The sequence below is a fragment of the Rhinopithecus bieti genome, unplaced genomic scaffold (genome assembly GCF_001698545.2).
Source record: "Rhinopithecus bieti isolate Rb0 unplaced genomic scaffold, ASM169854v2 scaffold_16601, whole genome shotgun sequence".
NCBI lineage: Eukaryota > Metazoa > Chordata > Mammalia > Primates > Cercopithecidae > Rhinopithecus > Rhinopithecus bieti.
The window spans coordinates 1,110,182-1,123,568 of record NW_016808732.1 but is presented as its reverse complement, the minus strand read 5'-3'; the positions used below and the strand labels follow the sequence as shown (position 1 = coordinate 1,123,568).

At 43.0% G+C, this 13,387-nt stretch overlaps 1 protein-coding gene across 4 annotated transcripts in view; it reads right to left on the bottom strand.

Annotated features, from left to right (window-relative positions):
- EVC (EvC ciliary complex subunit 1) overlaps window positions 1-13,387 on the bottom strand; it is a 92,078-nt gene that overhangs the window by 57,427 nt on the left and 21,264 nt on the right. For all 4 annotated transcript variants that reach the window (XM_017887089.1, XM_017887090.1, XM_017887091.1 and 1 more), the window contains exons 6-8: window positions 8,102-8,200; window positions 4,256-4,393; window positions 1,312-1,470 (exon numbers count right to left, since the gene is read on the bottom strand). In XM_017887089.1, the coding sequence (XP_017742578.1) occupies window positions 1,312-1,470; window positions 4,256-4,393; window positions 8,102-8,200 (396 nt within the window). The remainder of the gene's footprint in view (window positions 1-1,311; window positions 1,471-4,255; window positions 4,394-8,101; window positions 8,201-13,387) is intronic.

The following is a 13,387-nucleotide window of genomic DNA, read 5'->3' as shown; positions in this document are numbered from 1 at the left end:
GGGTGTTAGGAGTCACTCAGCATCTACCCAGGCCCTGCCTGTGGCAACTCTTAGCACTATTATGTTATAAATAGAGGAACAGACGCTGAGAGAGGCTAAGTAATGTGTTCAAGATCACACAGCTCCTAACAACAGAGCTCAGAGTCAAAGCTGGATTTGCAGATTTCTCTCCTATAAGCGTCCAACCCTTTGAATGTGAGGACTTTTTTGCTTACCTGTGGTTGACAGGCTTCATAAAAACAAGCAGGGACCTTTTTTGTTTTGGGGGTTTTTTTGCTCATCAGCTATTGTTAGTGTTAGTGTATTTTATATGTGGCCTAAGACAATTCTTCTTGCAATGCGGCCAGGGAAGCCAAAAGGTTGGACACTCATGTATCAGGGGTTTGTATCCCTGGCCTCCCATCAGAACAGTTCACAGAGTTTTAAAACCCACAATGTCAGGGCCTCCACTCCAGATCAATCACATCAGAACCTCAGAGTGAAGGCCAGGAAAAGGCATTGTTAAAGAACTCTGCAGGCAAAACAGGGCAGTCAGGAAAGTAAATCAATGCTGTGTCTACACCAGCGGGCGTCAACCCCAGTGCCCACTGTCATCACTGGGGAGCTCTAAAAACCCCAGTGCCCAGCCAGGTTCCACCCCAGTCTGATTAAGTCAGAAACTCTGGGATGAAGACCCATCTGGGGCCCAAGAATCAGTACTTTTTAAAGCTCCCCAGATAATTTCAATGTGTAATTTCAAGTTTAGGACCAGGGTTCTATGCTGTAGTAATACTGAGCTGGCCAGAGTCTTCACTCATTGGATGGATGGATGGATGGATGGATGGATGGATGGATGGATGGATGGATGGATGAGTAGGTGGATGGATGGGTGGATGGGTAGATGGGTGGGTGGGTGGATAAATGGGTAGGAGGGCAGATGGATGGATGGGTGGGTGGGTGGATGGATGGATGGATGGATGAATAAACGGTTGGGAAGGCAGATGGATGGGTGGATAAATGGGTGGGAGGGCAGATGGATGGATGGGTAGACGGGTGGATGGGTAGATGAGTGGATGGATGGGTGGGTGGGTGGATGGATGGATGGATGGATGGATGGAAGGGTCAATGGGTGGATGGCTGGGTGGATGGATGGATAATAAATAAATGGATGAATACATGGATAGATGAGTGAATTTACTGTGTTTTTTTCCCCTGAGGCTCTACATAACCAGCTACAACATGAATCTGTTAGATTTAATGATGTCAAGCCTCGAGATTCCAAATCTCTAGTCTGAATATCTTTATGTTTCCTCCCGCCCCCTCCAGCATTACCAGAGCCTGCAGCTCCTGAGAATCGCACAATAGCCCTTCGGCGGCAATCATTCTTTCCGTCAGAGTCATCATGAGCTGTCGGGCTTTGGAGCTGGAACACTTAAACTGGTCCACAAGAAAGTGCTGGATGTTTGCCATCTGTTTCCAGAAAGCTTCCATCTGTGAAAAGAGCACAAGCAACATGAAGTGAGGGAAAAACTTACTTAAGAAAGCCAAATGGTGCATGCTTGGGAATTACAATTCACTCCTTATCACAAATAAGGATTCTAAACGATTCTACAATTTCAGTGAGTTTATCTTGGCAACAATCACATTCTACAGTAAAGTTCCTTCTGGTTCCATTGCAAGTGCCAGTCAGTTTTGCGACGGCATTTCAGCAGACACAAGAGCACTGCTGCTAAGGAAAGAAAGCAGTAGCTTGTCCAGCCTACAGACTCTTGCACGGGTCATTACAGCTACCTAGGGGCAGACGAAATGTGACAATGTGCTCATAGAAGCTTTGGGAATTTTAAAAGGGATTAAATACTTCCTGGAAGTAAACGCATAAACTGATGTTTAAATATTAGTTTTTGTCCTAAAAGTACAAAAGCTTAATATGGCAGAGATGATGCTGACCATGAAAACATTTGGCTTTAAAATCTTCCCTCCCCCTCATTTTATCAGGAGCAGAGCTGGGAATTCCCAAGTGGCTTAGAATGCAGGAGGTCTAATCGCATCATCACAGCCAGTCAGAGCTCTAAGGACAATGACACTAGGAATCTGAACAACTTTCCCTCATGGCCCACAGGCTGTTCACCAGGCTCTGTGCTTCACACATTTGATATCATGATAAAGTATCTATCCGGAGATGCAGGAACAGGCTCGGGGGAGTCAGGTCACTTGTCAGAGGTCATGGAGCCAATGAAAACCAGGATTTGGCTCAGTCCCATTTAACTCCACGGCTGGGGTTGCCTCCATCTCAGCTCAGCCTCTCAGAGGCTGAAATGGACACATCTGGCTGGACCAGGCATGGGAGGGGGCAGGGGTTAGTGGCATCAGAAACCCATGCTGATCTTGTTGCTGTGACTCAAGGTCATGAAACTCTGTCAGCCTCAACTGCTGCGTTGGTCTGGCTCTGCCAGGAGGAAGCCTGCACCCAGATGAACACCCCCCATCAATGCAGTTTCCCATCTCAGGGCCCCATCGCCTCCCAGTAAACCCCACACATGCTGCTGGTCAGCTCCTCCTCCCATCCCTGCCAAGAGGGACCTCAAACCTGCCTGGCACCCTCATGTTCTAACCTTGCTCTTCCCCTTGGAGCCATCAAATGACATGCCTCCCACCTGACATGAGACTGCAGACTGTCACACCGCCAACTCTGCACACCCTGCTCTGCTTACACCAACTGCTTACGCCAACTCTGCACACCCTGCTCTGCCTGATTCTCTTGGCGTCTGTGACCTGACTCTCCTGCTTCTGCAAAGCCCATCTAATTCCTCCTTTGCTTTCTTGTCCCAATTCTTCTCATCCCCTCCTCCTTAAATATGGGCAGGATTCAAGATTTGACACCAAGCTCTTTTCTCTTCCCATTTTACACACATTTCTAGGCCAGAGATCACCATTTTTGGAGGTCATCAATACTTCGGAGAATCTTATGAAAACTTCGAACCCTCTCCCTGAGAAAGGCAGACATGGACAAGATGCTGCACACAGCAGTGGGGGTTCTGTGGACCATGGGACCAGTATCCTGGTCCACAGTTCTAAAAACTTTCTAGCCCTCCAGGTCCTCTAACCTGGGCTCTCATGGAGACCCACCATCTCCAAGCCTCTCCTCTCAACACTGGACCTATTCAGAGGAGAGGAGCACTAGCTCCCTCCCTCCCATGAGCTTCTTGCTCTGGGGCCCTTATTTTAGCAGCACTGACCCTGGACCCCCTCCTCCTCCCCACCTGCCGCGCCTTGGTAGACCACCACAGCTTCTCTCACACGTTTCCTCACCTCTCCGTCCTATTACAGTTGCTTTAATAAAGTTCCTGCTGGACTAGCCCAGTAGCTCTTCACCACCCTCCACTCAGTGCCTAGGCAGCCCTTCTAAAGGAGAAGCTGAACCCAGCTACCCCCTGCTTCAAAGCTTCAGTGACTCCCACCTCGCTGGCATAAGACAGAAGCCCTCTGGCCAGATCCCTCTGGCTTTACCTTACCTCAAACTTGCTCTCAGCCCTCTTTAGCTCCTGTCTCTGCCTCATCACTGGCCAGCACCCACACTTCTCCCAGCCAGCCTCTCCATGGCCCCTTCTTCCATGGAGGCTTTCCTAAGTCTGGGGTAAAACGAACTCTTCCCTCCACTGTGCCTGCCTTGGGCCTTCTCCTGTGCTTCCTTCTATTACAAGACATGTCACCCTGTGAAGCCCTCATCTGCTCACCTGTTCATCTCTCCTGGCCTCTCTCAGGCAGGGCCATGTCTAAATGGTTTTGAGTCCCCAGTGCCGAGCACAATCCCTGGTGAAGAGCGAGTGCCAAGGACATGTTTGTTTAATACATAGTATATGAACAGAGGGTGGTAGAACCCAAAAGAAAAAAGATGTTTCAGGGAAGCCATTCTGTCTGGAATTTAAAACATGCTTTCACGAGCGATGCCTAGCAGCTTTCTTCTACTCTATTCCAAAGGGCAGTGATGACAGCAAGGGTTATAGCAATCTTTGCTTTGAATGACAAAAAGACCAATCTGAAATTTAAATGAGGATAATTCATGATATAAAAAATAAATCTCCCTTTGTGAATTGTTGCTGCTTAATTACTTCTTCCCTATCACTTAGCATCAGAAACTGGATCCTGCCTCTAGGGCAGAATGCGATAGGGGAATTCAAGTATTAGGCACACTTCTAACGATCATCTCTCTAATTTAGCCAATTTAACTGTTTTAGAAACCAAAATTTGTGTACAGGAAAGAAAGTCCGGCACGCACATTATCGATTAGCTGTTCAGAGTATTCTCTCTCCTTCTTTTCTACATCAGCCAGAGTGATGTACTCAGAGTCACCAGCCCCCGACATTTCTGTGTTTGACAGTTTGACCTGAAGTCCCTTTTCTAGATCCTCCAAATCCTGAAGAACAAGAAAAAAAAAAACCAAATAAACAAAGAAAAAGTTTAGTGTGTCTTAAATTCTAGAAAATAAATGCTTTTATTTTCACATTTCACAAAATATTTTAAACAATAGTTAAATGCTCTGGGGGTTGTTGTACATGAGGTTTGATAATAAACCTATTAGCAACAAACTAATTTTCTCATTAAACATAGAGCCTCAAGAATAATGAATTATTTTCTTCTATATCCTCCCTCAAAAAAAAAAAAATTATACCATACTTTCAAAATCAATAAAATAGAATCTTTCAATCATTATGAAGTCCTGGAAAATATCATGACATCCAGTGGGTTGGGAAGGAATGTTTCTTTGCTCCTCTTCTGGTTTTCCTGGGGAAGAATGACACCCCAGGGCAGGAAGCGGTGTGTATTTGATTGGTTGGTTTAAAAGCCGGAAGCTTGCCCAGCCTCTTCCTGTTTGTGATGGGCCAATCAGGGGAGGCCACTGCTCTAGTGTGATCTCAGCCTAGAGTGAACTGGGTAGCCAAGGCCTTGTTTCTGTGTGGGGAAGTCTGAGGTGGCCCAGCATTGCCCATTACTAGCTAGGCAATTGAGTGAAATCTGGGATTCAGTATTAGGAAGCCATGAGAGCTGTGCATTGAAACCACGTCCTCCAAGCTGGCCTCTATATCAGTAATAAAGCTACATTTCTATATCTGTCTTGCTGACTCTCTCAAATGATTCTGAACTCAGGAAGGAAAAGGTGAGTCCTAAGTATAGAGTCCTACAAACCCCAATATAGAGTGTGGGAGACAGTTCTATTTTCTCTATGTTCATTGTCACATTGCCAACAGTGTGGAATGGGTCCAGGTACACTAGGAAAAATAACATCGATATAAACTACTATAGAAGACCCAAGCTGAGGCCATATGTGTTTTCTAATCCTCACAGCATCTCTGCAAAAGAGAAATTATGACCCATTTCCACGTGAGAAAGATAGTTTATGGAAGGTAAGATAGTTTGTCCAAAGATGCCCAGGCAGGAAGGGGCAGCGCTAGGCTTGTCCTTACTCTTCCAAATTCTGGGCACTCCTTGTCCTCTTCTGAAAGTTTTAAGGTTACTGCACGTGTTAAATGAAATTATGCATTTAAATCACTTGGCTAGACAAATAGTAGCCACTATGATAATCAACGTGCTTGCTTAAGTTCAAACAGCCTTGTTTAACCGGTAGAGATGGAATTTCATCTGAGGTCTGCAGACTTCAGGGCTCTTATTCTTTCCATTATAACAGACAGTATTGCTTCATTATTCCTAATACAATTATAAATGTCATCATCATCATTATCATTTTTGCCATTGGAAAGTCATTTGAACTCATGGAGTCTCAGTTTCTTCAGCTGTAAAACAAAAATAATAATGGCCACTCACAGGGTTGTCATAACTATTAAATGAAATAATGTATGTCAAGACCCATGTGCACTGCCTGAGGAGCATGACCATGGTGGTGGTACTGAGGATGACAGTGAAGACAATGATGTCCTTCCTCCTTCCTGGGATGCAGTGAGTCACCCTTCCTCATGGAATCCAGTGGAGTAAAGAAGCAGCATCCCTTCCCAAACCCCCAGGTCTCACGGTGGTGGGAACAAGAACAATGATGATGATGATGATGAGGACTCTAAGGAAGGTGAAGGTAGAGGTAGCATTAAAGATGATAAAGACAGTGATGATGGTGGTGCTGATAAAGATGGTGATGATGGGCCGGGCGCGGTGGCTCAAGCCTGTAATCCCAGCACTTTGGGAGGCCGAGACGGGCGGATCATCGAGCTCAGGAGATCGAGACCACCTGGCATAACCATGGTGAAAACCCCATTCTACTAAAAAATAAAAAAAACTAGCCGGCGAGGTGGCGGCGCCTGTAGTCCCAGCTACTTGGGAGGCTGATGCAGGAGAATGGCGTAAACCCGGGAGGCGGGAGCTTCAGTGAGCTGAGATCCGGCCACTGCAATCCCAGCCTGGGCGACAGAGCGAGACTCGTCCCAAAAAAAAATAAAATAAAGATGGTGATGGATGGTGGTGCTGATGAAGACTATTTCATGACAATGGATGCGATGATGATGGCGGTAATTGAGATGATGACAATAAACAATGATGATGAATGAAAATGATGGCAGGGGATGATGAAGAAGAGGCTGGTTGACGTAGTAATTGAGGAATAATGGGATGACAATGATGGGTGAGGATAAGGTGAGATAGAGGGACTGGCAGGACTTGTTTTCTGATCATCAACTCTGCTTGATCAAAACGGGATCTGGTCACAGACAGGATAAGTGAAGGAACCCGCAGGAACCAGTGGATGGTGATGAAAGTGATCCTTCCTGCTCTCATTGCGCATTAGCATAAGACACTCCCACCAGACAACCCAGATTACAAATGGCATGGGTCAACAACCCAAGTTACCACCCCTTTCCATGGCAAACAAACCCAGAAGGTTACATCCCCTTTTTAGAAAGTTCTAAATAACCATTGTCTCTCATTTGCGCTGAACTGCCCTTTAATTTGCACGTAATTGAAAGTGGGTTTACAAGGGTATAATTACAGTTGCCAAGCCCCATACTGTTACCAACTCTGGACACCAGCCCCACCTATAGGTTTGGTCCTGGCTCCACAAGGAGGGCACCATCCACTTAAAAGACTTCCTAAGTGAAGTCAAGTACCCTCCTAGGCTACAACTATTCTGGAGCTTGCCTGCCCTGCAACATTGGAGTGGTGATGGCACATGAGGGACAAGGAATAATGATTTATTGGTGGTAATGAAAGACAATGATGGTGGTGATGGCAGTAATGAGAATGCAATGATTACAACAATGATAAAAATGATGCTCACTGGATGTGATGGTATATGCCAGTATAGGACATGAGGAAGATGTGATTTGTTGGTGAAGATAGTTTGGTCATGAGGATGATGATGATGGTGGAAAAGACAGAATGATGATGTCAGTGGTGACAATAGCAAAGATGATGGTGGTGATGGTGATGACAACAATGACATGATGAAAAAGAGAACTGTGATAGTAGTAGTGGTGATGATGGTGGTACAAAATAAAAATGGTGGTGATAAGATAATGATGCTTTTGGTGGTGGTTGTGATAATGAGGATGATAGCAGCCTTCACATATTCACAGTCTAACTATGACATTGCTTTGGTGCATCATACACATCTCTCTTATCCTTTCTGCACTCTCGCAGAACAGAATTATCTCATTGCACAAAAATGAAACTAGGATTCCGAGAGCTTGTAAAAGATAAAACCGGGATACCAACCTCAATCAATCTGACTCCAAGCCCTGATTCTTTGCTGCGCATGAAACAAAATAAACTTTCCATAAAAGACTGAGAATAGAATACAAAGTAGTATACATAGCTATAACCAATAAACAAATTATGTCTTTAAAAATATCCCAAACTTGTGCAGAAAAAAAATTAACAGTGACCGTCTTTGAGTAGTAGATATGACCAATATTCTTCTCTTCGCTGTAAATAGTATTCCAAATTTTAATACACATTTTAAAATATTTGTATACATACTTTTATATTTCACTATACTGTGTTAAAAAGTATATATTGTAACAAGCTATTTTATACATGAAAGAAAAATACTTTTGTGTCATAAGTTGTATATATTATAATAAACTATTTTTAAGTTACCTTGAAACATGGGTTGAAGACTTACATTTTCCTGTTTTGAAAGGATCTTCTGGTATAATTCATCATCTGACTTCTTTTTAGGAAGAAGGTCAAGGAGGCACATTTTAAAAATCTGAATAAACATCTATTGCCAAGAAAGGAAAGATAACAAAAGAAAAGTTTAACCAATGGTATTTTTGTCTTTTGCTTTCTATTGTATCTTTCTCCCTCCCTTGCTGCCTCTCTCCTTCTTTTCTTCTCTTTCACCCTCTCTTCACACATATTTTTTGCTGAAGGAAAGGATCTCAGATTATAAATTATGACAATGGCCCATAATGGATTACATTTTCATAAAGCTTCCTAAAAAAGCTTCATTTCTTCCTCATGCATGTATTCAACAAATATTAGGTGCTTACTCTGTGCAAGGCCCTCCACATCCCCATTTCCATGTGTAAAGCAAATATAAAAAGCAAAGGAGGGTTTGCTTCTTTGAAGGAAGAATCAGGGGGATAGTTGTATGGAACTGGAAATACAAAGTTATCCATGTCAGTCTCCTGTTTCAATGGATGGAGATGTCCTTTAAACCAGGAAGGACCCTCCCATAAGTGGGGATACTCAGGAAAGTAAAGAGGGGGCTGTATCCACAATTTCCTGATCTATTCACCCTTGTTAAGACATCTGGATTATTTCCAGTTTGGGCCTATTATGAACAATGCTGCTGTGAACATTTGTGTGAATGTAAGTCTTCATTTCTCTGAGCTAAATGCCCACAAGTGCAATTGCTGGGTCTTCTGGTAATTACAATTTAAGTTTGATAAGAAATTGCCAAAATGTTTTCCAGTATGGCTGCAGGTACCATTTTATATTTCCATCAGCAATGTATGAGTGATCCAGTTTCTCCACATCTTTGCCAGAATTTGGTGTTGTCATTATTTTTTATTTTAGCCATTTTGACAAGTGTGTAGTGATATCTTATTGTGAGTTCAACTTGGATTTTCATACTGGCTTAATGACATTGAACACCTTTTTAATGCGTTTACTTACCATCTATATATCCTTTTTGGTGAAGTATCTGTTCATGTCCTTCCCATTTTCTAACTGGATTGTTTCCTGTCTTCAGCTGAGTTTGGAAATTTCCTTATCTGGTCTAGGTACTAGTCCTTTGGTGGACATCTGTTTTGCAAACATTTCCTCTCACTCTGTAGCTTGTCTTCTCATCTTCTTAACGAGGTCTTTTGCAAAGTGAAAGTTTTAAATTTTAATGAGTTCCAGTTAATTTTTCCTTTTGTGTGTCATGCTTTTGGTGTCAAGTCTAAAAACTCTTTGCCTAGGTCTAAATCCTGGAGATTTTCTCTTACATTTTTTCTTTTTTTTTTTTTTTTTGAGATGGAGTAGCACTCTGTCGCCCAGGCTGGAGTGCAGTGGTGCAATCTTGGCTCACTGCAATCTTCACCTCCTGGGTTCAAGCGATTCTCCCACCTCAGCTTCCCAAGTAGCTGGGATTACAAGCATGTGACACCACACCCGGCTAATTTCTGTATTTTTAGTAGATGTGGGGTTTCACCACATTGGCCAGGCTGGTCTTGAACTCCTGACCTCAAGTGATCCACCCACCTCGGCCTCCCAAAGTGCTAGAATTATAGGCGTGAATCAACCATGCCCGGCAATATTTTTCCTAAAAGATTTATAGTTTATTGTTTACATTTAAGTATATGATCCCTTTTGAGCTAAATTTTGTATTAGGTATGAAGTTTAGGTTGAGCTTCTTTTGTCATTTTTATTGTTTATGGATGTCCAATTACTCCAGTACCATTTATTGAAAAGCTCATCATTCCTCCATTGAAGTGCTTTTGCCTCTTTGTCAAAGGTCACTTAGATATAATTGTATGGTAAGGCATTTTCTTTTTCTGTTATGAACTGGTAAGGCTTTTTTTTTTTTTCTTCTTTTTTTGAGACAGGGTTTCTCCGTGTTGCCCGGGCTGGTCTCAAACTCCTGAGCTCATGCAACCTGCCTGCCTCCGCCTCCCAAAGTGCTGGGATTACAGGCATGAGCCACTGCACCCACCCTGGTAAGGCATTTTTAAATGTAGGGTTTAGCACACTTTTTCAGTAAGGGGTGACACAGCAAATTTTTTTTGGCTTTGCAGGTCATACGACCTCTTTTGCAACTACTCAGTTCTGCAGTTGAGGCATATGCCACACAGCCACACAGGCAATATGGAAAGGAAGGGGCATGGCCAGATTTGGCTCAAGGGCCACAGTTTTTGATCCTTCTTTTAATGGGTTAAGGCTTGTTAATCACTCTTCTGTGCCAGGCTAATATATGTATTATATATACTATCACTTGATCTCCATGGCATGCGGGGAGGTTGGTACCCTCTTCCCCATTTTGCAGATGAGAAAATGCCCAGCAACTTGCAGGGGCCACTTGCCTCCTGCCACACAGCCACACGCGATAGAGCTGAGATTCGAACCCAGAACTCTGCCCACCAACCTTCATTGTATTTGCCAATGACAATGAGCTCTAAGAAGAAAGTGGCTTTCTACCCACTGAAGATTGATATGGTATAAGATACAACAACATTATTTTTGCAAGATGTTAGTTTCGAATCTACTTTCTTCCTGACCCCAAATGAATCAGTAATGTTTACAGCCCTCATCCTCTCCCTTTCCATAGTGCCAACTCTGAGATAGTTATAGACTCAAATGAAGGTACAAAAATAATACAAGCATACCATGGAGATATTGTAGGGTTGATTTCAGGCCACCTCAGTAAGGTGAATATCACAATAAAGCAAGTCAGACACATTTTTGGGTTTTCCAGTGCATACAAAAGCTATGTTTACACTATACTGTAGCTTAAGTGTACAATGGCAGTACGTCTAAAAAATGTACATACCTTAATTTTAAAAATACCTTCTTCCTAAAAAATGCTAATGATCATCTGAGCCTAAGATGATTATTAAAAAAAAGTTGTTGGGCTGGGTACGGTGGCTCACACCTATAATCCCAGGACTTTGGGAGGTGGAGGCAGGCAGATCACGAGGTCAAGAGATCGAGACCCATGCTAGCTAACATGGTGAAACCCCGTCTCTACTAAAAATGCAAAAATTGGCTGGGTGTGGTGGTGCAGGCCTGTAGTGCCAGCTGCTGAGACGGCAGAATCACTTGAACCCAGGAGGCAGAGGTTGCAGTGAGCTGAGGTCTCCGTCTCAAAAAAAAAAAAAAAAAAAAAAAGTTGTAATCTTTTAGCTGGTGGAGGGTCTTGTCTCAATGTTGATGACTGCTGACTTATGAGGGTAGTGGTTGCTGAAGGTTAGGGTGGGTGAAGGTTAGGGTGGCTGAGGCAGTTTCTTAAAATAAGACAACTCTGAAGTTGGCCACATCATCTGACTCTTCCTTTCACAAAAGATTTCTCTGCAGCATGCCACGCTATTCAATAGCAATTTGCCCACAGTAGAACTTCAAAACTTGGAGTCAATCCTCTCAAACCCTGCAGCTGCTTTACCAAATAAGTTTATATAATATGCTAAATCCATTGTCATGTCAACAACGTTCACAGCATCTTCACCAGAAGCAGATTCCTTCTCTAGAAACCTCACTTTTGTTGCTCATCAATCAGAAGCAGCTCCTCATCCATTCATGTTTCAACGTGAGATTGCAGCAGCTCAGTCCCATCTTCAGGCTCCACTTCTAATCCTAGTTTTCTTGCTATTTCCACATTTGCAATGACTTCCTCCACTGAAGTCTTGAATCCCCTCAAAGTCATTCATGAGGATAGAAATCAACCTCTTCCAAACTCTTGTTCATGTTGATATTTTGACCTCCTCCTATGAATCATGAATATTCTCAATGGTATCTAGAATGGTGAATCCTTTCCAGAAGGTTTTCAATTTCCACTGTTCAAATCCTTCAGAGGAATCACTGTCTATGGCAGTTACAGCCTTAAGAAATGTATTTCTTAAATAATAAGACTTGAAAGTTGAAATGACTCTTTGATCAATGGGCTCAGAATGAATGTTGTTAGCAGGCATGAAAATGACGTTAACTTCCTTGTACATCTTCATCAGCGCTCTTGGGTGGCCAGGGGTTTTGAAAATGACCAGTAACATTTTGAAGAGAATTTTGTTCTCTGGGCAGTAGGTGTCAACAGTAGGCTTAAATCATGCTATAAACAACTGTGTTGTGATCCAGGCTTTGTTGCCCCATTTATAGAGCACAGACAGAGTAGACTTAGCATAACCCTTAAGGGCTCTAGGATTTTCAGAGTGGTGCATGAACACTGGCTTCCACTTAAAGTCATCTCCTGAATTAGCCCCTAACAAGAGCGTCAGCCTGTTCTTTGAAGCTTTGAAGCCAGGTACTGACTTTTCCTCTTTAGCTATGAAAGTCTTAGATGGCATCTTCTTCCATGACCACCTTGTACTATTCCAAACACATTAAAAATCTGTTATTTAGGGCAGCCACCTTCCTCAATGATCTTTGCTAGATCTTCTGGGTAACTTGCTGAAGCTTCTCCATCAGCACTTGCTGCATCTTGTACTTTTATTTGTTCTGGAGACAGCTTCTTTCTTTAAACCTCATGCTCTGCTAGCTTCAAATTTTTCTTCTGCAGCTTCCTCACCTCTGTCAGCTTTCACAGAATTGAAGGGTTAGGGTCTTGCTTTGGATTAGGCTTTGGCTAAAAGGGATTTTGTGTCTGGTTTGATCTTCTATGCAGACCACTCAGACTTCCTCCATATCAGCAATAAGGCTGTTTTGCTTCCTTATCATTTGTGCGTTCACTGGAGCAGCACTTTCAATTTCTTTCAAGAACTTTTTCTTTGCATTCACAACTCAGCTGTGCGGTATAAGAAGCCCGGCTCTCAGCCTATCTCAGCTTTTGAGCTACCTTCCTCACTATGCTTCATAATTTCTAACTTTTGACTTAAAAGTGAGAGACATGCAACTCTCTTTCACTCAAACACCTAGAGGCCATTGCAGCATTACTAACTGGCCTAATTTCAATATTAATGTGTCTCAGGGAATAGGGAGGCCCAAGGAGAGGGAATGGCCAGTTGGTAGAGCAGTCAGAACACACAGAACATTTATTAATTAAGTTCGTTGTCTCATACAGATGCAGTTTGTGGTGTCCCCAAACAATTACAATCATAACGTCAAAGGCCACTGATCACAGATCACCATAACACATACAATAATCATGAAAAAGTCTGAAATATTGCAAGAATTACAAAATGTCACACAAAGACATGAAGTGAGCATGTGCTGTTGGAAAAATGGAGCCAATAGACCTGCTGGATGCAGAGTTGCCAAAAACCTTCAATTTGTTAAA